Source organism: Toxorhynchites rutilus, chromosome 1 (genome assembly GCF_029784135.1).
Source record: "Toxorhynchites rutilus septentrionalis strain SRP chromosome 1, ASM2978413v1, whole genome shotgun sequence".
Taxonomy (NCBI): domain Eukaryota; kingdom Metazoa; phylum Arthropoda; class Insecta; order Diptera; family Culicidae; genus Toxorhynchites; species Toxorhynchites rutilus.
The window spans coordinates 206,275,571-206,300,230 of record NC_073744.1 but is presented as its reverse complement, the minus strand read 5'-3'; the positions used below and the strand labels follow the sequence as shown (position 1 = coordinate 206,300,230).

Sequence of the window (24,660 nt, the reverse complement as noted above, 5' to 3'; positions counted from 1 at the left end):
CTATAATGTAAGTTTTAGCAACTTTAACATTGGGTAAGAAAATTGTATTGCAGAGCTCGGAACACTGCCACGGCTGCCTATGCTTTCAAAAACAGTAAACGGAAAAGTATTAAATTCAATCTAAATGCCTCGGCCAACGAAGAGAAGGGTTAAGGCTTTCCAACGTGAATATGTGAAAACAATACGATCAACGAAGGAAAATATTAAGGAATTATCAACATCGAGTTACTATGCGGAAGAACTTGTTAATACCAAAAGTGCCCCAATTCGCATGTGTTATAAATTTGCTCATGTTACGCTCGCGTATAATCAGAATCATATGCAAATACACCTTCTATATATATTTATATTTGCAATTGTTCATCGGAACATATCGTTCATATATTTTACTTTAGTATTGAATTGTTATTTGTTTTTTTTTTCAAATGTATTCAAAGACTCGTGTCAATGAAGCGCCACACAGTCTGATAAGTGAATTGATCTATTTACGTGTGCTTTGCTCTTCTCTCACAAACACTATTACCCCATTTTTACACGAGGGTTTACCTATACTACTACAATGGCTAGCTTCCACCTTCACCTTAAAAGTTTTAAGGCATTCCCATCGTCATTTTCGATGTTTTTGGCATCTGTCAACAATATCCAATTCAAAATATCAAATGGTACAATTTTGTTTTTTTTTGTGTTGAAAATTGTGGACAATTGATGGAATTGAACCGTTATCACTGTGCTTCCTAACACTGTACGACCAGAATATTAGAAAAGGCAACATGAATTCATTTTTCTTGATGACAATGCCCCGTTACACCGAGCAAGACCGGTCAGAGAAACGGTCGTGCTACTCAATTGGGACCAACTATCGTATGCGGGGGAGATTACCAGTTGTTCTCATCAATGCATCGAGTTGAGCGGCACTTTATTTCTTTTAAAATTGTTCGAAAATGACTCAATGATTGGTTTGGTTCAAAATCTGTTTTATTTCAGAAGACATTCATAAATATGCCTGAAACATGAGACAAAAGACAGCTTCCAATGGCCATCGCCCTGCAGTGTTTGGATTTCGATCAAAATCAAATGATACACAATGTGTCATGCAAGTAAACTCTCACGAACATATAACCAAATATGAGAGGATCATTCGGATACTTGTATGAATGTCAGCAATCACTTTTGTAACATTTAGTGATTAAACTAAGAGAGGAACGAAGACTGTTGTTTGCATATTCGAGTTGTATCAAACATGGCACACTATTTTCGAAGCCTGCATACAAGTTTGAACCGCATATATCGTCTCATTTTACTATAGCGAAACCCACTGCACAGACAAGTGTAAAGCAATAAATGATACAAGAAAAATTACGTCACCATTTGCGGAGAGCAGCGAATGGGAAAGAGATAAAACGCGAGAGTTTTTGCTTCTCACTGGAGCGGTGTTGCTAGTAAAACTATGCGGTCTATATGAATATACACATTTCAAGGGATAGCGGCGTTAAAAATGGAAAATATAATCTGACTACCCTTCCCTTAGCCTCTATCGAGCTAAATAATCATATAGTTTGCACTCTCTGAGACTTAAAAATCAGGATCTGCTACATTAGCTGAATATGAATCTTTCGCTTTGCGTTGTCCGTATGATCCTGCTGTTTCATGATGCATGGAGTAACTTAAAGATGTAGAACCCTAGGTTGATCACTTGATATGTAGTACTTTATTATAATGTAAACCAAATTAAGAAATAAAAAGAATTTAAGTGAAAAAAAAAAGTGATGCATGGAGAGGTCGGTATGCATATGTTAGAGGCAAAGAAGAAAATAAGCTTTCTGCACTGAAAGCGTATATGATAGCTTTGCTTGCATGCTGGCATGCGAGCCGATGCAGAGTTGTCTCGTTCTCTTTTGTGTCGTGATTTGCAGCACATAACAATAATAGAATACCGCTGGGGGAAATGTTTCCTGAAAGATCATATTTAAACGAACGAAAGCGATTTTTTCAATGAGTGGATCATTTGGCAAACACTGTCGCCCTGAATAAAATATTTGAAATTGCTCAAGAACAATAAAGGTATATTTTAATGGAAAAAACCGGTTTTATGTGCATATACCCGATATAAGAATTTTTTGTCAGAGCATTAAGCCTGTAATGGTTGAGAGTTGATCATAAGCGTAGAATTTTTTTTCATTCAATATAGAAGAACATATCACCATTTTTCTAAGCGAATTTCAATGAGCTACCCAACACTATTTAATTTTTCGATAATTTGAGCGCAGCATTTACCCAAACCCTTCTTTCATCAATCACTCATTGATGATTGACTTGTGTCGATGATTGATTTGACATATATGTCAAATCGTTAGCTCAGTATCATTCATCTTCTAGTATTTGTGACGAACAGTAACGATTTTTTGATGTTGTCGAATGGGAGGGAGAGGAGGTTGGATTTATTGAAATTTAAACCGCTATCACTTTGATCGCCAATGAATTCTCTTGTGACATATTCCAGGATTTTTCTTTCGATTACAAATAAATGTGACTTTTTGATTTTTTAAATTTAGTTTTATTTGTACTGTTCACATTTCATTGCTTGTACATTTCTGATTTGTTCAATGAGCAATGTTGTTAGAAGCTTACGGCGACTTGTATAAGTAAAACCAGACGCAACCTGTGGAACCCCTTTTTTAATTATATATTTAAAACAGAATTTGTCTCTTCCGCTATGGCCTCTCTTATGCTTTTCGACGGGTAAATTTAGTTAAATGATTCTGAACCTAATCTACTTACATTTTCGCTATTATCTAGAATGCACTTTATTCGTTCCAGGTGTTGTTCGTGATCGATGCAATTTGAGATTTTCTCGTTTCAAATATTCCCAAGAAAAATATGTCTTTTTTAATTCCATAGACTCGAATCCTGCAATTTGCTTATTGAAATGTTGAATTGATGGATGTCGGGTGTTTAAATATATGGAATGTTCGCGTTGCGATGAGTCACAAAATATAACGTCCGATGTTCAAATAATTCAAAAGTTCGACAAAGGATGCATCACGAAATACATTGCCGGTTCGTGCCGTGTTTTAAAATACATTATTTTTTTTCCATTTTTCATGTGTTTTTTCAGAGCAACAATTAAGTATATTGTAAGGAGGTGGCCGGCGTCTTTATTGAAGTTCGTATCACCGAAACTTGCCTAATGAGAATGAATAACTACTCTCAAAGGTCATTCAGTGTGTTCTTTGTGGAATTTCGCTGGTTCAGGTCTATCACGGAGAGCAACAATTAAGTATATTGTCTACTCAGGCTCAAACATTGAATTATTTTAAGCTCACAACGCCATCACAGCTCAGAACTGTGTCCATTGTCTTCTTGTACTGCAACCGGTTCGTGCTCTTAAAGATCTTACTGATGGAAATGGTTCTCATACTCCCACAGCTAACACTACCATCTACGTACATACCGCTCTGCACATTGTTTCGACGGTTTCTTACACTATCTGACCCCGGTCGACAATAACGAAATAAGTTCAGAAAAGCTTTTCGAAACCCGCGGCTCATGAAGCAGTATGTGATCGGGTTGCAACAGGAGGACGAATAGGCCAATAGTTGGAAAAAACTGATGGCCGTGTAGCCCAGATTGTGATAGATGGTGTTCGGCCAAAAAAGTGTCATCGTGTTAATCACGTAGAGTGGTGTCCAACAGAGGAAAAATTCCAACACCACCACGAACAACATTTTAATTATACGTTTTTTGTTCATCAAAGTTTTTTCCATATTCGACCTGAAAATAAAAAAAAAATGAAATTAACTACAGTACGTCAGATGCCGTGATGGAGCTGCATTGTATTCTTTAAATTAAATTAAAACTTCCTAACTCTGGATTACAGTAATTCTCAGCTACTGTTCTGTTATCAGCTATGTTATGCTCGATAACGAAATTGGCATACGCATTGAGTTTTTTTAGGGAGAGTGTGTTCATGGATATCATCACTCGGCTGTTCTCCAGGGTGTAAAACTTCTGCCGAAACAGCATTTTTTAAATTACACAATCCTACTTTTCATACATCAGAATGTATCGTTGTTTCACTGCGAAAAGTTTGCAAGTGATACCAGCATGAGTGTGGTGGCAAACCTAAAAAACAATTCATGCCTGTCCACCGATGATAATACAGATAATGTTTGTTATTGTTTACGACTTTTTATATATTTTTCGTTTTCATCTCCGATAATTTTACGCATTTTCATTTGGGTTTGAGCTGGTGAAATGAAAATCGTCATCTGGAGAGCAAACAAATTATAAATTCGCCTTCGAAACATTCCAATCCAACTGTGGCCAAGCTTTTCAATGAGAGCGAATTATTAAAAATGAACGAAGAAAAAACTATAAACAGTGTAACACGTTCCCTGAGTGTATTGAAAGTTTCTCAGCAAAAGCTGCTCAAATTCTGATTGCTTTCCAGCCAGTGGGCACATTGGAATCAGCATTGTTCATTAAGTCGGAGAAAAGTCGTGTTTGAATTTAAATAAAAGGCTTGTGTGTTCAATGACGCATGGGATTCACTGTTAGAACAACCCTTAAAAGTTGAGCAAGCTGTAAAATCCCAAAATATCTTTTCCAAAATCCCTTTCAGAATTCGTATAGTAATTTTTCGCATGTTTTGTACCTGTGAACAAGCAAAACATATATTTCATGGAATAGTGACAGTTTTTGCTATTGCTATCATGAATGTTGTCACTCATTTATCTGTTTTAAACGACAAAAACGAGCCATGAAAAATACATTGAGTTCATTTTTTCTGATTCTTAAACTCGGAAGACTTCGATGTATTACACAAAATAGATCGTGTATCTGTTATTAATTTGTTGAAGCATTGATTATGTCGCTTCTGTAATGACTTTGTAGCAGCTTGAATTTCATGGCGTCTTAGTCTGTTTTTCTGGCTTGATAGCCGAGTTAGCTTCACCGGGAGTTTTCTTTCCGTCCAGAGCCACGCGAAGGAATTCTTCTAGTTACAAAAAGCTATAATTAAATTGTTCTCCTTTTACTGAAATGTAGGTATCCAGCACGTGCCGTGAGTAGTATTTTCTGTTGGAATTCCGTTATTAATAGCAACCGTGTAAGTACCGTTCTGAATCATATTTCGGACAACATCATATTTCGGACACTTTGTTCTAATATCTTGAAATGCTTAATGCACTGATGATATAACTATAAAATTAATATCACAATTGCTTCTTTAGAGTAATTCCTTGGTTTCACTATCATTTCATATGAGAACTACATTTGAATTATAACATAATCGGCAAAAATCTATCAACACTACTCACTATCGTTTGTGTTTGACGTTTGCTTAGCGTGAGCACGTGGAATTTACCCGTTCATCAACATTGAAATTTCTCCCGTGTTTCATCAGCTCTCATCATCGTTAACAGTTTACTGTGATTGCTTGGTAAGTGTTTCGCAGTTGACTATAAAATATAATCAAGTGTAATGTAATTTTTGTTCAAAAAATTTCGAAAAAAGTGCCCGAAATTTGAATTCAATCTGTCAGAAATTTGATTTAGTGTCCGAAGTTTAATTTTATTCGCTTCATTTGAAAAGCATTTTATTCGATGATTTTTTTATGCTTTCAATCAAATAGGTACCAAAGTAAAAAGCTAAAAAGCATATTTAACTAATTTATTAAAAATATCAATCAAATAATAGCTATGCATAAAGTTTTCTGCATCACATGCCTTAAGCGTCCGAAATATGATTCAGAACGGTACTAATACACTTCATTCAAAAACCATGCCATATGCTCGAGATTGTAGGTAAATTTGTTATTAGTTTGTTAGCTTAATTAACGATTGTTGAGCAGATTGTCAACAATTATTTGTTATCCCCCGGTGTGATATTACGAAGTTCATAAGCACATCTACTCGTTTAATCGTACTGCTTCATTACGATTATGATGCGTTATGTGGAATCTTTTTCAACTAGTAGCAACGACTACGTTTACGAATGTAACATTCGTATCATATCCAGCATGTTATGTTGTATTTAAATTATGTTGCACTATTTTTATATTTACTGTGGCGAAGCTCACAGAATATAATAATATTATGTATAATCTAGATTCTAGTAACTATATATTCTATTGAACTAAACTTGTTTCGTAAAAATTCGCAAAATGTTTAATATCTCCTTATTGTCATTTCATTCCTTTTCAAACAACTTCCTTCTAGTATAGTCAGTATAACCAGTATGAGGTAGCAATTTAGTCAGAATATGGGGAAAAATCGACCCTAAAATTTCAAAAAGTTACCCTATACAAAATGTTTACCACCTCGAAAAAACACCCTATGCCGAATATCAGCTCAATCGGACTTAAGGGAGAGAGGGGAGAGTAAAGGAAATCGGGGTTTCCGAAAAACATTTTTGATGCCAAATGTCTCAAAATTGCATGAAGCGTCGAGATCTAGTGTCATCTCGATTTTTTTTTGGTCAAAAATCGACACTCTGGAACTTAGTTTTTTCGGAGTGCGAGACGAAACGTATGGTTTTAAGTGCCAATAAAAATAATTATCTCATTTTTTCATTCAGAACTAGTTTCGAAATGTTGATTTGCACGATAATATACCCTATGCAAAATATTAGCTCATTTGAGGTTTATTTATAAATGTTGCAGACGTTGAAATTTGAGTTTTTTGAAAACCGAAAAATCACCGGAAATCGGGGTTTTCAAATTTTTGACGTAGGACTACGTCTTTCATTTCTATACCGGGGTGTAAAATCAAAGTTTCGAAAACGAAAGCGTTACGCCGGAGACCGAGATTTTGAGCGTTAATAGCTCCTAAACAACTGAACGAAATGGTATGATAAACACTTCATTCGAAAGATAAAATGTCTACGCGTTATATACTTGTTACTTTTTGATCCAAAAACTTGTTTCAATAGTCTTAAAATTGCTTTCAAAACAGGCTATTGAAATCACCAATCGGTATATAAGCGAGCGGCGCTCGGAAATCCACTCAGTTCTAAATGAACAGCGATTGGAGCATGTTGTCGCTGTTGCGGTGAAGCTCTTTATTTATCATGAAAGCGCGGATGAACGGTGTCACCAAGAGCCTGTTTGTGCACCCTAGGCCAGAAGGGAATCTATCAGGAGGAGAGTGATGCCACAAACGGTTCCCTGGGAAGACATCGCTACACACATATACACGCGCGGCTATTAACAGGTGGTTATCGAGTTGGCATTAACCACTGGTGGGCTTCCAGTATCGAGGAAAATGTGGAAATATCTAATCGTTACTGAAAATAATCTGCCAGTTCCTTTGGGAATTTTCAAAATATATTCATGTGAAAGAGTTTAATTGAATGTTTTCTATCCATGTAACACTGTTACCAAATACATTTGGTTTTGTGGTTTTTCAATCAATCGCAATTAACAGGATAGCTTCAGAAGATTATTCTTCCCCATCAGTAGGATATTTCCGTATCCAATATTGTATGCGCCCGCAATCGATTATTGCTCAGTCGCCGAAAGTTCCGAGCTCAGAGAGTTCATTCCCCTCTAGTTTGCCTTCCAAATTGCCATCGTAAACCACACCTTCTCTCGATTCAATCACACACAAAAAGCATACTTAAGCGATATTCTGGTGGTGAGACACATTCATTTTTCGTGAGGACATCGACAAGACAACATCGTTGCCTAACGTGCTGGAGGAGGTGGACGGCGAAGGATCGACACATACACGCGCAGAACTCTTTCCGTTAGGATGCCATTCAGCATCGAGAAAGTTCCGGAAAGATCTAATCATTGCTGGAAAATAATCTGCCAGTTCCTTTGGGAATTTTCAAAATATATTCATGTGAAAGAGTTTAATTGAATGTTTTCTATCCATGTAACACTGTGACCAAATATGTTTCAATCAAGTGCTATTAACAGGTGGTTATCGAGTTGGTATTAACCACTGGTGGGCTTCCAGTATCGAGGAAAATGTGGAAATAACTAATCGTTACTGAAAATAATCTGCCAGTTCCTCTGGGAATTTTCAAAATATATTCATGTGAAAGAGTTTAATTGAATGTTTTCTATCCGTGTAACACTGTGACCAAATACATTTGGTTTTGTGGTTTTTCAATCAATCGCAATCAACAGGATAGCTTCTGAAGATTATTCTTCCCCATCAGTAGGATATTTCCGTATCCAATATTGGATACATAAAACCTTGTGCCTCCAACGTAACGCTCTCGTTTTCGATGTTCTCCAAATATTCATTCATTCAGAATGAATTCAGATTCAACTTCATACAAATGATCTCTATATCAACGAGAGTCCTACGTCACCCTTGCGGTTATACCATAGATATAACCCACTTCCAGTTTTTTTGATGCCAAATGTCTTAAAGTGACAAAAACAAATTTTTTTTACAATTTTTTTTTCGAGATAACAGTAAATCTTGACGAGTAATGCAATTTTATATCATTTGGCATCAAAAAATTTTATTTGAAAACCCCGATTTTCGGTGATCGTTCGTTTTTCAAAAAAACTAAAATTTTTACGTCTGTGACAATAATAAATGAAGTTCGAATGAGCAAATATTTAGTGAAGGGTATATTATCGTGCAAATCAACATTTCGCAGCAAGTTCTGAATGAATAATCGAGATAACTATTTTTATTGGTACCCAAAACCATACGTTTCGTTTCGTATTCCGAAAAAAAGTAAGTCCAAGAGTGTCGATTTTTGACAAAAATTTGACCGCTTGGCGCCACTCTCCCTTGAGTCCGATTGAGCTAATATTTGGCACAGGGTGTTTTTTCGAGGTGGTGAACATTTTTTATGAGGTAACTTTTTGAAATTAGAGATGACCATGTTCATTGGCACCCTAACATACATACAGCCATTCCATGCCAAACCGATATAGTGGTTCTCAGATTTTCGTCAAAAGTGGTAAAATTCGTTCTTTATCGCAAAATATTAGACCCGTATCTGTTTATTTTTTAATTAGGGTGCCCACTTTCATCCCAGGGTGGTCCGAAAAATCATTTTTTTCAACTTTTTCCCGAAAATAACTTTTTTTTAAAAATCATAACATTTGAACTACTGAACCGATTTAGATGATCGATATATCTATAAGCTAGCCTTTCATAACAAATATTGAACTTGCAAAGAAAATGATTTTATTTTCGAAATTGTTGATTGTAGTCGTTTTTACTGTTTTCATAGTCCAAACTAGAGGGCACTATATTTTTTATATTTTTTCTTAAAAGCTGAGAATTTTTTACATAACATATCTCGATATCAGAGATGCTATCTTTTTCGTTTTCGAGATATAATTTTCCAAAGTTAACCGATGGCTTTAATTTGATATGTCGATCATCTAAATCGGTTCAATTGTTCAAAAGTTATGAATTTCTAAAGAAAGTCATTTTAGGGAAAAAATGGAAAAAGTTGATTTTTCGGACCACCCTAAAATGGAAATGGGCACCCTAGTAAAAAAAATGCGAGTCTAATATTTTGCGATAAAGAACAAAACTACCACTTTTCATAGAAATCTGAGAACCACTATAACGGTTTGGCATGAAATGGCTGCATATACGAATAAACATTAATTCATGAAACAGTTTCGTTTGAAACTGCTGTAGAGATATAAACGTCCTTTGCAATACAAATATCAGTACAGTTTTTGGGAAATGAAATGCCGTATAAGCCGGATATTACTATTGTTCAAAAATTGTTCACCTTAAATTAAGGTAAAACACTGCTTTTTATTTCGCGAGCCACCGGTGACGCAGGCTCGCAAATATTTCCATTGTTTCTACCTACGCTTGGGTAAACCTTTTCCCGATAAACCCTTGGTGTGTATCGTCATATACTGAAGCTAATTTGTCAATGATTTATTTTTATCTTTGAAATTTATGAATAATAAACAGCCCATTGCGCCTCCAATCCCATTCAGAAAAATTATGCTCATTCATCACAGAACAAAAAAAAATTGTGACGGAACTTTGGCTTGGGAGGAATTCTTACACCCTCAGGCAGCATAATACGGCTTCCTAAAAGGAGACCAAAGCCGGTATTCCACTGAGCCAACTTTTAGGCAACATGTAGTCGGTGGCTGTTACGTACGTTACCGTCTAAAAATTCAACATAGTCGACGTTTTGGAAAGTGTCGTCTTCTATCTGACAACCAACGATTCGGCTTGTTGTTCAGTGTTACCTCAGTGGAATCCCGGTTAAACACTAATCGTTCGGCATATTTGTAGCTTGAGTCTTTTCGCTTCCCGCAATTAATTAATGATTTTCAAATTGCCATCAAAGTAAATAAAACCGTACTTGGTTTCGAAATCATAACTTAATACAGTTGAATCATTATTATGTGGAGATGGCGAAACTCCACCAAACAACTTTGACAATGTTATTTGATGTTACGTTCATATACGCTAACATTAATTACGTTGCATGAGAATCAGAATTCAATTGATAGTTTGTTTCACAATAGGATAGATTTACAATTATTTGTTCTACAAAAAAAAGGTTCAATGGTTGGTTGAGAAAATAATTTCACCACTACAAGCGATTATGTGATTATGATGGCTTCAAAAAGTATCGTGAATATATCAGTGATGAAACCATTTGAATTGGAAGAGGAAATTTTTACTTGAACGTTCGCCCTTCATTTTCTGAAGATAATTTCATGCAAATGCTCGCCTCAACACGCTTAACCCTCCTATACTCGCGCATACGGTCTCACAGACCGAGAGTCAATAATTTCGTTTTGAGGAGGCTGAATTAAATTGCTATAAAAACTGAATGAAGTTGAAGAAAAAACATTTTTAGGAGGCACATTTTTTCCATTCGATTATATATTTATCTTCAAAAAAATACCAATAACGTCTAAAAATGCACAATAGCGATATTACAGAGACACGCACAGTCTGTGACACCGTGTGCGAGTATATGAGGCTTAAAGTGGCTCATGCGGAAGGTTCGTGCAATATAAACTTCCAATACCTCAATCGCTGCTGGTTTATCAGTTTAGACCAGAGATGCCAACCCTCCTGATTTTTCAGGATTTCTTAGACTTTTTGTCACTTTTGCTGATACCCTGACCAACACTAAATTTTGCCTGCTTTTTATAAAATAATCCTGATTTTTCCTGATTTTTTTACTTTTCATGGTATCAAAAAAAAATATCCATAATAAACACACTAGAATCCTTACCAAAATTCTTCTGGTACAAATATGTGCTTAATTTTTTTATCATGCATATTCAGCCATTCCCTGTCAAACCGATATAGTGGTTCTTATATTTTCGTGAAAAGTGGTATATTTGTTCTTTTTTGCAAAATATTCGACCCGCTTTTTTATTTTTTTCATTAGGGTGGCCCGAAAAATCCATTTTTCCAAAAATGACTTTTTTCGAAAATTCATAACGATTGAACTACTGGACCGATTCAGATAATATATATATATATATATATATATATATATATATATATATATATATATATATTAAATTGAAGCCAATGAGCTAGTCTTTTTTTGAGAAAATATTACACCTGCGAAAAAAATGGATTCTAGTCGTACAGATCTAGTCTAGTTGCATAGGAATATTGTACGAAGACCAAAAAATTGTTGAATTTGAAAAATCATAACACAAAAACGAAAAAGGGCACATCTTTGATTTCTGGATTATGTAAAAAACTTCAGCTTTCAAGAAAAAATAAAAAAAATAAAAAAATATATTGCTCCCTATATATTTAACCGAGAAAACTATGCAAAACAAACACAATCAATATTACTGAAAGGAAAATCCAAAGTTTTCGAAAATATAATATTTTTTTCAAAGAAGAATGGATCATTGGCTTTAATTTGATATATCGATCATCTGAATCGGTCGAGTTGTTCAAATGTTATGATTTGAAAAAAAAAGTCTTTTTGGAAAAAGGGGGAAAATTTGAACTTGAACCATCGGTTCAATTAGAAAATTCATAACATAAAAACGAAAAAAAAATTACATCTCTAATATTTGGATATGTTATGTAAACAATCCTCAGCTTACAATAAAAAATCTAAAAAACTATAGCGCCCTCTAGTTCGAAGCCATGAAAACAGAAATAAAAAAACAAATACAATCAATAATAAATAAAACAAAATCCAAATTTTTAGTAAGCGTAATATTTCTCCAAAAACGACTAAGTGATTGGCTTTAATTTGATATATAGATCATCTGAATCGGCTCAGTAGTTCAAAAGATATCGAAAAAAGTAATTGTTAGGGAAAAATTATTATATTCACTGCACTCAAATTGTCCTAAGATTTTTCAAAACAGTGCTGGATAATTTCATGAAACCAGAATATTTGACAAATATCAGGAATTATAACGACATTAAGATTGAGACACAACATTACCTTAGTGAGAATGATGTGTATGTACTGCCCATGTTTGTATAGGAGACGTAAACGACAAATTGAACAAAATCGACTTTTTCGATGTTTCGCATTCTACACAATGTAATACGTTTGCTCAACATGCAAACAAACATTTTTTGTTCGAAAACATTCCATACAGCTTTCATACATCGTTCGAAAATCAACAATTGTCAGTATTATGTGCTATAATCTAAATCTACATTTGAATCACATTCTTTGTAGAGTCCAAACATGTCTGTCACGATATTGTCTTATGACTCAGTGTTTCCTAATAGATGAATATAAGACACCATTGAAACACTGCTCATATAATTATTGTTTTCTGTACACTGCACTGCGATTGAAGCAATTGTGTGCAATGTAGCAATGTTATAATTACCTAAATTTATGCATTTGAATCTTCAAGTAGATAATGAAACAATCTGATCAGTAGTAAAATAAAAATAATATTGGTTCTTAGCATTATAACTCCTCGGATTCAATATTGAATTATTCCACATACTCACCATTTACTCATATTGTTGGAGTATGTCATTTCACTATCTTTAGGCGATTGATCGTGATATCGGTAAATCATGTTGCTGTAATCCCAACATTTCAGATTGCCTTTACAAATTCAATTAATTGAAAAAACACGAACCTGCTGTTCTAATCATATCCCAGAGTATTCTTCAGGAAAAAAGTACTATCATAGACTCGCAACAAATCAAGCACCTTTTCCAGACATTTCACTAAATTTCTTTCAAACCAGTTTGATTTTATCCGATAACAACTGAAACTACCGACGGAGACGTTTTGACTATTATCGGAATTGTAAATACTAACGCTACAAACAGAGCAACCTGGTGATTACGTCTAGCTATGCGGAAAAATGTTCATTGAAACGATTGATTGTCCGCATAAATAGACGCAAGCGTTTTCCAATTGGACAAAATATGTTAACATCCGCAAAATCACCTAGGCCCTCTTTTTGCCGATAATATTCTTCAACTGGACAGATCATTTAATCGGAAATTTGCATGGTTATGCTTGTATAAAACAACAACAAAAATGCGTTTTCCCAACACTAATGGTGTTGTCGAATACGTCTCCTATGCAATCATGGGCAGTGTAGGAGAAGTCGCAAAGTTATTGATTCCTTCATCAATAACTTTGCGGCTTCAGAGTTTAAAATTACTCAAGAGAAATATTTTGTTTTAAAGTCAATATAATAAGATTTCCATAATCGAACCAAATAACAGAAAAATTTGAAAACAATCTTCAATTCTTCCTCTGCAGATATGCTTTTCGTTTTTTGGTGAGTAAATATTTAGTCCAAAACATGGACTATGAATACAGATGAATTCTGAATATAGATTTTTCTGTAATTGACTGTAGAGCTGCAGGTGCTTGGAAAAAAATATTAATGATCAAAATATCCGGAGACACGCTGGTTTTTCCACTTCTGGGAGAATTTATACGATGCTTATCAATTCATCCACATTCTTCAACATCGGCTGAACGCATTTTTTTCAATTCAATCTTAATAAAACGAAGATTAATAGAACAGAATATTAAAAGTCACGAACTTTCCGGACAACTCAATATGAGCTATTCTGATTTTTATTTTCACTCTTCCAGATTTTAGAAATTTTTTGTTGACAATTCTGCTTTAGACGCAGGACTTCACGTAACTTTACAAAATAAAGTATAGAAAAGTTGAAAATTCAACACAAAGTAATGTTTTATCGTAAGTATGGCTATTGAATACGGCATTATTCAATACGTCAATATCAATGTTTCCGTCTAAAATAACATTCAATTAGCTCAATATTGTTGGAGCGCATCCTTTTTGTGTTTTAGACGTACAACTTTCCCCAAATGGAGGAATTAGACTTTCCCTTTCCGTCCCATATCTCGAGGATTACAGATTACCACTCTTCCGTTATGTTATCCGACAATAGTAGCGCATTGAATAGGATTCAAGATTGGTGTTTTCTTCCCCTTTGAATACGGGAATAACAAAACTTACTTTCTTAGGGCAGGATTCTTCATTCGTATTGGTTCCCGACATATGCCCGTGATCGGTTTGGTGCCAAGACTTGACGAGTGGATATTATTGCGATAATAGCATACTCTTTGCGTCCATTGATGCGTATGTTCGCTCCAGATGGAATTGTTGTTACTGCTGCCGCCAATGCCTGCCTCTGTCGTCGTTAGAAAACTCGGTGGTATTGTAGTTCGGTGATTCTTAGAAGATGGAAATTGTGTATTGATACGGCCGTTTGGGCGGGAATACACCCCGATGTATTCATCCGCTGCTGACGAAAATTTTCGTTAGTTTGTGAAATGTTAATTCTAAAGATGGGATAATTATTAGGAATAATGCATTGTTAAAATAATGTTTCTCATTCATTTTTTTCTGGAAGAAGCGGATGAAAAAGTACACTTTCTGACACCTGCTCTGCCCAGCATCTCAGGATGTGTAAACTTGAGAATTTTTTTCTCCTGCACAGTATTAAAGCACTGTGTGTTCGAAGACAAGGATAAAGCGTTTCTCGCGAGTAGTCTAAGATATCACGTCGCTAACCTGAGAATGTAATAGAACGAAGCTTACCATGGTTATTTTTTATTCCTTCAGATGAGTGCTCACGATCTGTTGTGTTTGGTTCTTTCGTATCTTTCGCAATATCGATTTTATCATCATCGGCAGCTGCTGTGGCACTCGATTTCACGTGGTGTTTGAAGTCGCGCATTCTTCGACACAGAGTGCGTGTCATCAGTGAGTACGCAACGGCTAAAATAAAAAGCGGCAATACGAGTAAAATCATGTCCAGAAACAGATTGTATGCACGTTCGTAACCTCGATTCGTCCACAGCTCACGACATTTATTATGCCCTGGTAACAAAAGTTTACAAAAAATGATTGAATGAAGTTTGCATAATGATGTTAGTTATTGTTATTCCTAATCTAACCTTGATTGGTGGGTATCAGTTTGCTGAGGATGACGATGGGCAGCATGAAAAACAGACTTCCGCACCAGATGAGTGCGATCAAACGGTAGGCATGGCTAAGTGTTTGCCTTCGCCGGGAACGAAGCGGATGACAGATCGCGTAGTAACGCTCCACAGAGATAATAACTAATGTCCAAGCTGACACCGCCACTGAAGAAGCTACAATTGAAGCAAAAAAGAAGGGAAATGATTGTAGTTAAGAAATTAGTTCAATTGTTTGGACGTTTTCCCTCGTTTTCCCTGGGTCCATTGAATAGGCATGGTTCGATTCTCTCTCCGTTTTTCACTTTTTGCGTACTACATTAACTATTCGCATCATGAAAAATTATTTAACTTGTCGATGTGTTTTTATTCCAGTAAAAATTCATCATTGGATTTTTTTCAGACATTCGACCGAACAATTTGAAGAAAACAGTACGAGGTATGGCTATTAAATAACGAGGCTGGTTACGAAAAAGTGTTATATCATAAAAATTACGGTACAACGATATGCTCCCTTTCAATATACTCCCCTTGGCTCCTCACACACCGTTCCATACGCCATCACTTTGCTGTTCTTATGTATCCAAACATAAATCAAACCGTATTGCTTTGGTATCTAATACAACATGCATTATCCGTCTATTAATCGATGATGAATTTTATTATTCCCTGTTCCAACCCACATTCCATTTTCTTATTCCATCACATTTCAGGAGGTGGGTACTTTCAGTAACTTTTACTCGAATTGTTTGTTTTTAGTCGATGTGTCTGATGTATGTATAATTGATAATAACATTAGGTCGGGAAAAAAGTTATCCATTATTTTCGAGTGAAATTCAAAACTATTTTCAATATGCTATGTATTGTCCGATTTGGATCAAATATGCACCGTTTTGTTGTAAAATTTGTTGCCATTCCAAAGATAGTTTCATAATGTTCCTATAATAGAGGTCTTGGCCCTTATTGGCGAAAACTCTAGCAATAGATTTTAACAATCTTCTCTTGATCCCAATTTGTAATGCGAGAAAAAAATGGTAATCACTTGGTGTTAGGTCCGAACTATATGGTGGATACATTAAAACATCCCAAGCAAGCTCTCCAAATTGGGTGGCCTTGCGTTGTCCTGATGGAACACAACACATCTTATGTTGGCCAATTGTGGACGTTTCTGGTCAATTGCTAGCTTCAAACAATCCATTGGTTGACAGTAGAGATCTTAATCTAATGTATATGCACTAAAAATAAATTTAGAAACAAAAATTAAAAAATTTGAAGAAAAATAAAAAATATATTGTCCGATTTGGATCAAATATGCACCGTTTTGTTGTAAAATTTGTTGCCATTCCAAAGATAGATTTTAACAATCTACTCTTGATCCCAATTTGTAATGCGAGAAAAAAATGGTAATCACTTGGTGTTAGGTCCGAACTATATGGTGGATACATTAAAACACCCCAAGCAAGCTCTCCAAATTGGGTGGCCTTGCGTTGTCCTGATGGAGCACAACACATCTTATGTTGGCCAATTGTGGACGTTTCTGGTCAATTGCTAGCTTCAAACAATCCATTGGTTGACAGTAGAGATCTTAATCTAATGTATATGCACTAAAAAAAAATTAAAAAATTTGAATAAAAATAAAAAATATATATATTTGACTGTTGCAGTATTTGCACCGAGCCCCTTTCACAATTTCAGCTGCCTGACTTGCATATTCGCATTTATAAAAGAATAAAAATGTTAAATGTACCGAATTTTTTCTTTGTTGACCTCTATAGTTAACATTCGGTAACTCACAACTGAATGGAACAAACAAAAAACAGCAAAATATATTTTTTTTAGAGTGAAATGTCACCTTTACAACGAGCCCAAATTGTATGATCGATATTACGCGAGATATTGATCCCTAAAGCCTGCCAACGGAAAAAAGGGATACCTTTTTCCCCAACCTAATATATAATACGAATATGATTTTCAGTTGATGTGTGTCCGTCTCAACCCTTAGAAAAATCCTCGGTCGAAAACTACTAAATACATTTGGTAATGCAAAATTAGTAGAATGTACAAATTTTTTGTACATATTGTCAACAAACCCGCATCCCTACCAGAGATTAGTATATTTTACTCGATAACATTAGTAAGCTTGGATATTGTCATATCTGAAAATTGGTGAGAAAAGCGCGTATTAACCATTTTCATTGTTCCTATAAGGCAAATACGGAGGTATAATAAGGATATAATTCTGATACGTGCATTTTCGGCGAGAAAATGTAGCCGATATTGGGCTTCCGAATCATTGTTCTGCTTGACATATGTGTTTATTAGTACGGTCGAAAATGACTATAGATTGGTAGTATTTACCAAAAAATTCGTTATATTTACTAATTATTTCTCTCAGTGAATGTCTAATACAACATGCATTATCCGCCTACTAATCGATGATGCATTTTATTATTCCCTGTTTCGACTCATCAGGCTTCTCTTGTATGTATAAAAACAAATCAGTACATAGAAGAACTACATTCCCAATTTTTCATGAACTGCCATTCTATGTTCCAATGAAATGGGGAGACAGATTATGTTCAATCGTGTGTGGTAGAAGAATAGCTTACATACGTCTGTTATTGACACCAACGTACACAAGGATGATGAAAGAAACGCACCTTCTTCTAGAGTTTTCACATTCAGTTTACTTGGATGCCTTTGGTTGCTTTTGTCGAAATAAAAAGGGTATGAAAAATATTCAAACGTAGATAAAGAATTCCCTTGCGGAATGTGTTCCTTCCATGAAAAACAAGTATTGTGACTTTTTGTGTTATTTTTCTGCAAAACGATACAAGTGCTGTGCTTGAAAGTCCGATCTCAGCGGATGGCGGAATGGTGTAAAATGATATGCGAGAAAATTTATATTACTCTAAAAATATTTATCTTGAACTAACCACCTAAACGATGCAAGGTTTTTTTATGAGCAGAAAACTATTGTTTAATGAAATGTGACAATATCCTCTCATTTGAATCAATCAATCTTGGATACGGGCTTAAAAATTCATGGTGGGACAGTTATGCCTAGAATATCAACTTGGGACAATTGAACTTGATGTTGTTTTTAAAATACTAAAAGTTATACTAAAGAAATACAAAGTTTTTTTTTGTGTTTTCCGAAACATTATGCATAAAAAAATCGTTTTATGAAGAAGTAAGTGGATTTGCAATACTTTGTGGAATATAAATCTGATTATTATTAGGCGTTCGCTAACACGTGTACACGTGTTCTGTTAAACATATTGTTAGGAATGTTAGGCATAAATGTTAGGAATGTTAGGCATAAAAACATCGTTTTATGAAGAGATATGAAAATTGTCAAAAAGTAACATGGGATAACTATGCGTAGAACGGCAGTATAAGGGTTGATATGCTGAGATTGTACAAATGAAATGACATTCTTGTTTTATCGTCAATCAGCAATCATATGGGTTCTATAAATTCTTTTCATCGTGAAAATGGAATCACAATTCATGAGGTGGGTTCCTTCAGTAATATTTACTCGAATTGTTTGTTTTCAGTCGATGTGTCTGATGTATGTATAAACATACAAGGCGGAATTCGAGACAGAGTTTGAAGGTGAGGCAAGCGAACGAAAAATCTACCTTCGAGATGCGATACGCAATGCCATAATTGGGATGATGTGGGTGAAGACAAATATGGAAAATTTGTCTTTGTAAATCGTTAATGGATTCAAGAAAGTAATCAATTACATTTAAAAAGAGTCAGTATACATCGTTTGAGAATTAATGGAAGTGGAATTTGTTGTAAAACATCAATTTAAACATAATTGAAAATGAGAAATGAAGAAACATTTATAATAATATATAATACGAATATAATTTTCAGTTGATGTGTGTCCGTCTCAATGTCATTTTATTTTTTTTTCAACCATATGTGACACAGTGAAGCTCCCGGATGGATGGAAACGAATAATATAAAAAAAATTAAAGCTCGGGAATGTGAGAATGCTCGAGAACGGAGCCGATATAACCCAAAAAAAGATGTATATGATATAATTATATGATTTAAATAACATACGTATACGGTTGTTATTCATCGAGTATGTTGTTTCACGAAATAAATCGAAGAAACCAGTGGCATTAACACTGTCTTTAAGCTCTAACCACCTGGGTGACGTCTTTAGAGAACCCATATTGAACTAACAGTAGCCAACATATCGAGTATCCCACTAACATTTTCCTTTTGTTTTTACATGAATCGGGTATCCCACTCACAGTTCTGCTTGAGATTTTGCTAACAATCCTAGCACCAATCATAGCACCCGGCTGGCTCTAACAAGCGTCTCCACGTGTTTGTCTGCTGCCAAAACATCAAATAATTTTCTGAATAAGTGTTTTTTTGGGTTTCCTTCGAACACGTTTCGTATCCATATCAAGGAGATGGAATTGACAGGTGATTCGTTTTCGACAGTATGAGGATAAGCGACTTTTTTTGTTTACAAACATTGATTATAGGATACTTCAGGGTGGAAAACATTTTTGTGTTAAACAGAGTATGTAAACAACAGTAAGCCTTTTAAAACTAATACTCGATGTCTACATACGGAACCATCATTAATGCAACCAACGCACATTTTTTTATTTAATTTGAGACGCCGCGATATGAATTCCAAACCAATCAACCAGGTCTAATTTTTATGCTACGGAGCTTTTCCTTCGCACCAACACTTACCTACGCTGGGCCGGATTCAACCGAACCAGCTGTAGTATCTCACAACCTGCATTATCAGTTTATTCTCCAGCTGAAGCAACAGTCGCCGGGAAAGGCCCGAATATTTTCCAATTAACGCGGTTTTTTTTACGCGGATTTTCCAATTAACGCGGTTTTTTTATGCGGATTTTCCAATTAACCCGGTTTTTTTACGCGGATTTTCTAATCAACGCGGTTTTTTTTACGCGGTGTCCGCGTAAAAAATTACCGGTGCAATATCACATCTCCCCCTCAGCTCACATTTTTCTCTCATGTTCCCTCAGAGCAAATTACGGTAATTAGTGCTTGTAACGGAGTTTAGCGCTTAGTGCCGCACCTTATCATGTGGATTTTAGGTGTTGGGTAACGGGGAGCTCGCCGGGCGGTGCAATGGGACGGGGTTTATACGAGCAGCTATTCGTAAATGTCTTTCCCTGTCTACTTAGCTCTGGACGGTGCAACAGTGGTATTGCACGTGCATCGGCAAAAGAGTGTACAAATTACTAGGGAATCTTCTAGCAACAGCAGATGACCTCATTCGTGAGGAAAACCGAACTATAGCTACCAGTAACCAACGAAATTGCAAGAAAAAACTACGGGTTTTCGGAAGCGAGCAACACTCAACTTTTTACTTCCGTTCTACGTAAAGATAGTCCCATTTCATATCTATCATTAGGTGACATGTTTTTTTTAGGCGGATTTTCCAATTAACGCGATTTTTTTATGCAGATTTTCCAATTAACGCGGTTTTTTTACGAGGTACGTATCCCCCGCGTAAAAAAAAACCTGGGTGTACACTGGCTATACTGGAAACAGATATTTGTCGCTTGTATTTTTAGGAATCTTAACTCTCCCAATACTGTTCAACTCGTAATTGATTATAGTTTCTGGAAACAGTAAGAGTGTTCAATAATTATCATACTAAGAAAAATATATGCGATGGAGGAATGCATTTATTAACGATACGATACGGGAAATACGTGAAAAGACTCGCTGACTATTGAGAACATCTTTGTTGTCCGCTAGACACCATTTAAAAGAGTTTTCTAGCTTTCACCGTCGAACACAACTAGTTGCATCTGACTAAACATTACAAATGAATTTTAAATTATTAATATACACTGAGAAACAATTTGACTAACTATTTTTTTTCTATCCCCTGCATAAAAAAAATTTGAAGATGTTCGGTTTTGTACTACACAAACAGAATTTGAAGAAAACTATTATTTATTTTTTCGAACTGGTTTTTGCTTTTGTATTTCAATTTACGATTGCGCCATTGAGAGTTCTTCAACTAAAAACAACTATGAAATGCGGATTTAGAAGTTAAAAAATCATATTATCATATTTTATTACAAATTGTTGTGTTTCGAAGTATAAAATTAGTATTTAATATATTGAGACGCTTTTGTTAACCTTTTCAAGAATGAATGTACATTGGAACCCCAATTATCCGCGAGCGGATGATTATTCGCGATAGCCTTCCTGGAATTTTCACAAATGCTCGGTGGGGAACTTATTTTTGACACTGGCAGAATCGATTACACTATCCATAATATTGAGTAGCACAACGAATCGCTCATTTCTTCATTTTTATAACATGCTTCTCACATCAACATACTAAGTTTTGTCATGGCTTTCACATTATCTAACAAGTGGTGTACATGACCTTGTAGATGGATAGTTTAATGGTTTCTGTATTTATAAAACATAGTATTTATGTTGAAATATATACTTTTTCTCTTTTGGAGCTCATTTTTAGTCCTTTATTGTGTTATCCACGATTTTCGTTATTAGTGGTGAGCTAGCCAGACTATCCTGCGGATAATATGGGGTTCCACTTTATTCTTTTCACATAATTTATCTGATATTTCAAGCAACAAACGCAGCTTCTCCCGAGTACAATAAATATACAAAAAAATACGCATGTGGAAAAAACCCGGGCGATAACAGGAGATGAATTTGAAACTTTTCAATCACAAAATGTGGCACTGTCGTAAAAGCACTCGGTCGCGAGAGTCATCTTTTAAGTCTATGTTTATCGCAAATCATTCATAATGCATTGTGCTCCTATCTATTCTAGGCGAAACACTTTCAAGTGAATTGTTTTTTGGCATCTTAGCGATTTACCGGTTCGATTGAAATAAAAATGTAGGCTCCAGCACGTTTTCGGTAATTGTGAGGAACGAATTGAATTGTGTGAGTGTTGCGTTGCTATAAGGCACATTTTTTCACATAGTTGCATAGTATAGTATCTCCAATTTTTTACATACGCTTTGGTGCACATCTACAACAAAACATATTTAAGTGATTCTATGGCACCAAGTCAAAGGAGTCACGTGCGGGATCCTCCTGAGAATATTTACGCCGTCAGTCAATGTTACGAAAAAGTGAGACTTTTTCGAGAGTTGATTGAAAATGCAAATAGAGACCTACATCAATATGGTTCACCAAAAAGAGCTGTAGATATTGACAAACAAAATTCTGAGAAAATCCCAGAAAAAAATCCCTCCCTCTTTTATTATGTACATTAATAGGTGTTTTCGTGCGAATGGCTTTGCTGTTCCCAAAAAAACAACATTAAAAGAAGTTCTGGTTGATTAGTCAGAACAATACAAAATTTTTACTCATAACACGATGGTCATTTCGTGTTGTGAACATATTCATATCAAACAAGAATTTTTTTTATATTTGCATGGAACGAAATAGTGAAATATTCGCTTGTGAGCTGGCTGAACTGCTGTTATCTCACATTCATGATGTGTTATGTCCTAAAGCGGTTTGGAGAACGTCGACCATCGATGGGAAATCTGGTGCGAGAAACCATCATGAAAATCTAAGATAGCTCGATGACGCAATACGATCGTGTTGGACAATCAAACGTACTGCAAGGCTGTATCCGGACAAAATTCTAGACAAGCATTTCATGGCTGTTTTCATCTATAGAGAGGCCCGTAAGTATGTAAAACAAAAAAAAAAAAAAAGAAATTGTAGCTCCTCATAAGGCAATAAATCTAGACTTTCGGATCGAAAAGTGATGCTCATGTTACTTCTAGAACCATGAACCAGGAAATTTATCGGAAAGAGTGCACTCAGAAAAAGTATACAGACAACATCAACATCAACTTAGTTTGTAGTTCCCCCATTAAGTAATTGAAAATGGGAGGTATATGATCTCGTTTTTTTATTTCAACAAGAAAAGATGAAATCTATTGAGAGCCATTGAAAATAAGATTCGATGAATGATTGTATACTGTGTAGAAGATGAAATGCATTTGATGAAAGCATGGCTATTGAGCTAGAAAATCATTAATTTCTATTAAGTTTTGAGAAAAGCTAAAGCAGCAAATTCACTGAAAAAGTAAGCAATACACAGAAACAGATAAGCAGCGTCAAATCATGTGTGCGTAATAATAGAAGAAAACAGCTGTCCCCGTCGAGAAAAAAACAGTTTCATCTTCCAGATAGCTGTTAGGAAAATGTTTTCCAACAAACGAAATTGGCCACTGCGAGCATCTGATGGAGTGGGCTGTGTATAGTGAAAATATTACATAAATACATAGTTCTGTAACATGGTTTTGTGAAAACATTATACAAAGTGCAGTGATAACTTCACTTGTATTGGCTAGAGTTTGTCAATTTCACGTAGCTAACTAAGCTGGTAGTGAAAAACGAATTCAAACGGAAAAAATAGAACTTACCTTGTAGATATGGCAGCAGCTTACACATGACCTTCCCAAAGATGAAATCACGTAGCAGCGTTCCAACTAGTGTGAATGGCATACAGAAAACCCCGAGGAACAAGTCGGACACAGCAAGATTGAGTAGAAACAGATTGGTGATCGTCCGCATCCGTCTGTTCAGCACTAGTGTTAAAATCACAAGCGAATTACCTATCACAGCCAGGAGGAAAATAATGCTGTACAGAGGAATTTGAATACGACCGGACTCCAAGAGGTAGGCGAGCTTCGATGTATTATCCACGGTAGTTACTGGTGGTTGAACTACTGTGCTATCCAAGCACGTTCTATTATCAAAATTCCTATGAGAGAGAGCACTGCCATTCACCATATTCAAATCAGTTAAAATCCACAAATGCTCGGTGGGAAACTTATTATTGACACTGGCTCTATCCATAATTTTGAGTAGCACAACGAATCGCTTATTTCTTCATTCTTATAACATGCTTCTCACATTAACATAATAAGTTATCCAATATGTTATCATTTTCCACTATATTTTCTGAGCTGTTTAAACTTGATGAAGTCTAGTCAGAAATGAGGTTTTTTTTTCTTAACGATATGGTTATAGTAAGAAGGCGCTCATTTTTGCGAGAGCTAGTGTAGCACTTATCCACAACATTCTGCAACGAAAGTCACCGGAAGACTGATGCCTTGTTCATCCTATATGGGGTTGTTTTGAATTCGGGGTAGTTCCGAAACTGGCCACCAGGATGCGCCACGCAGAGCGTTTCTTATCAGTTCTACTTGTTTTTACGGCGCACAAACGTATCCTTTC

General features: G+C 35.5%; 1 protein-coding gene across 2 annotated transcripts; it reads right to left on the bottom strand.

Annotated features, from left to right (window-relative positions):
* Positions 1–2,571: 2,571 nt before the first annotated feature.
* LOC129762717 (cholecystokinin receptor type A-like) lies at positions 2,572–24,589 on the bottom strand. Of its 2 annotated transcripts, XM_055761226.1 has the most exons (6): positions 23,844–24,589; positions 15,370–15,567; positions 15,257–15,292; positions 15,011–15,190; positions 14,426–14,711; positions 2,572–3,771 (listed from the first exon to the last, which is right to left on the bottom strand). In XM_055761226.1, exons 1-6 carry the CDS (start codon positions 24,277–24,279, stop codon positions 3,309–3,311), a joined length of 1,599 nt encoding a protein of 532 aa, XP_055617201.1. In that variant the 5' UTR covers positions 24,280–24,589; the 3' UTR covers positions 2,572–3,308. The 2 variants fall into 2 exon arrangements, with proteins under 2 accessions (XP_055617201.1, XP_055617200.1); XM_055761225.1 differs by having other exon boundaries at positions 15,011–15,292; positions 23,844–24,588.
* Between the last annotated feature and the right edge of the window lie 71 nt (positions 24,590–24,660).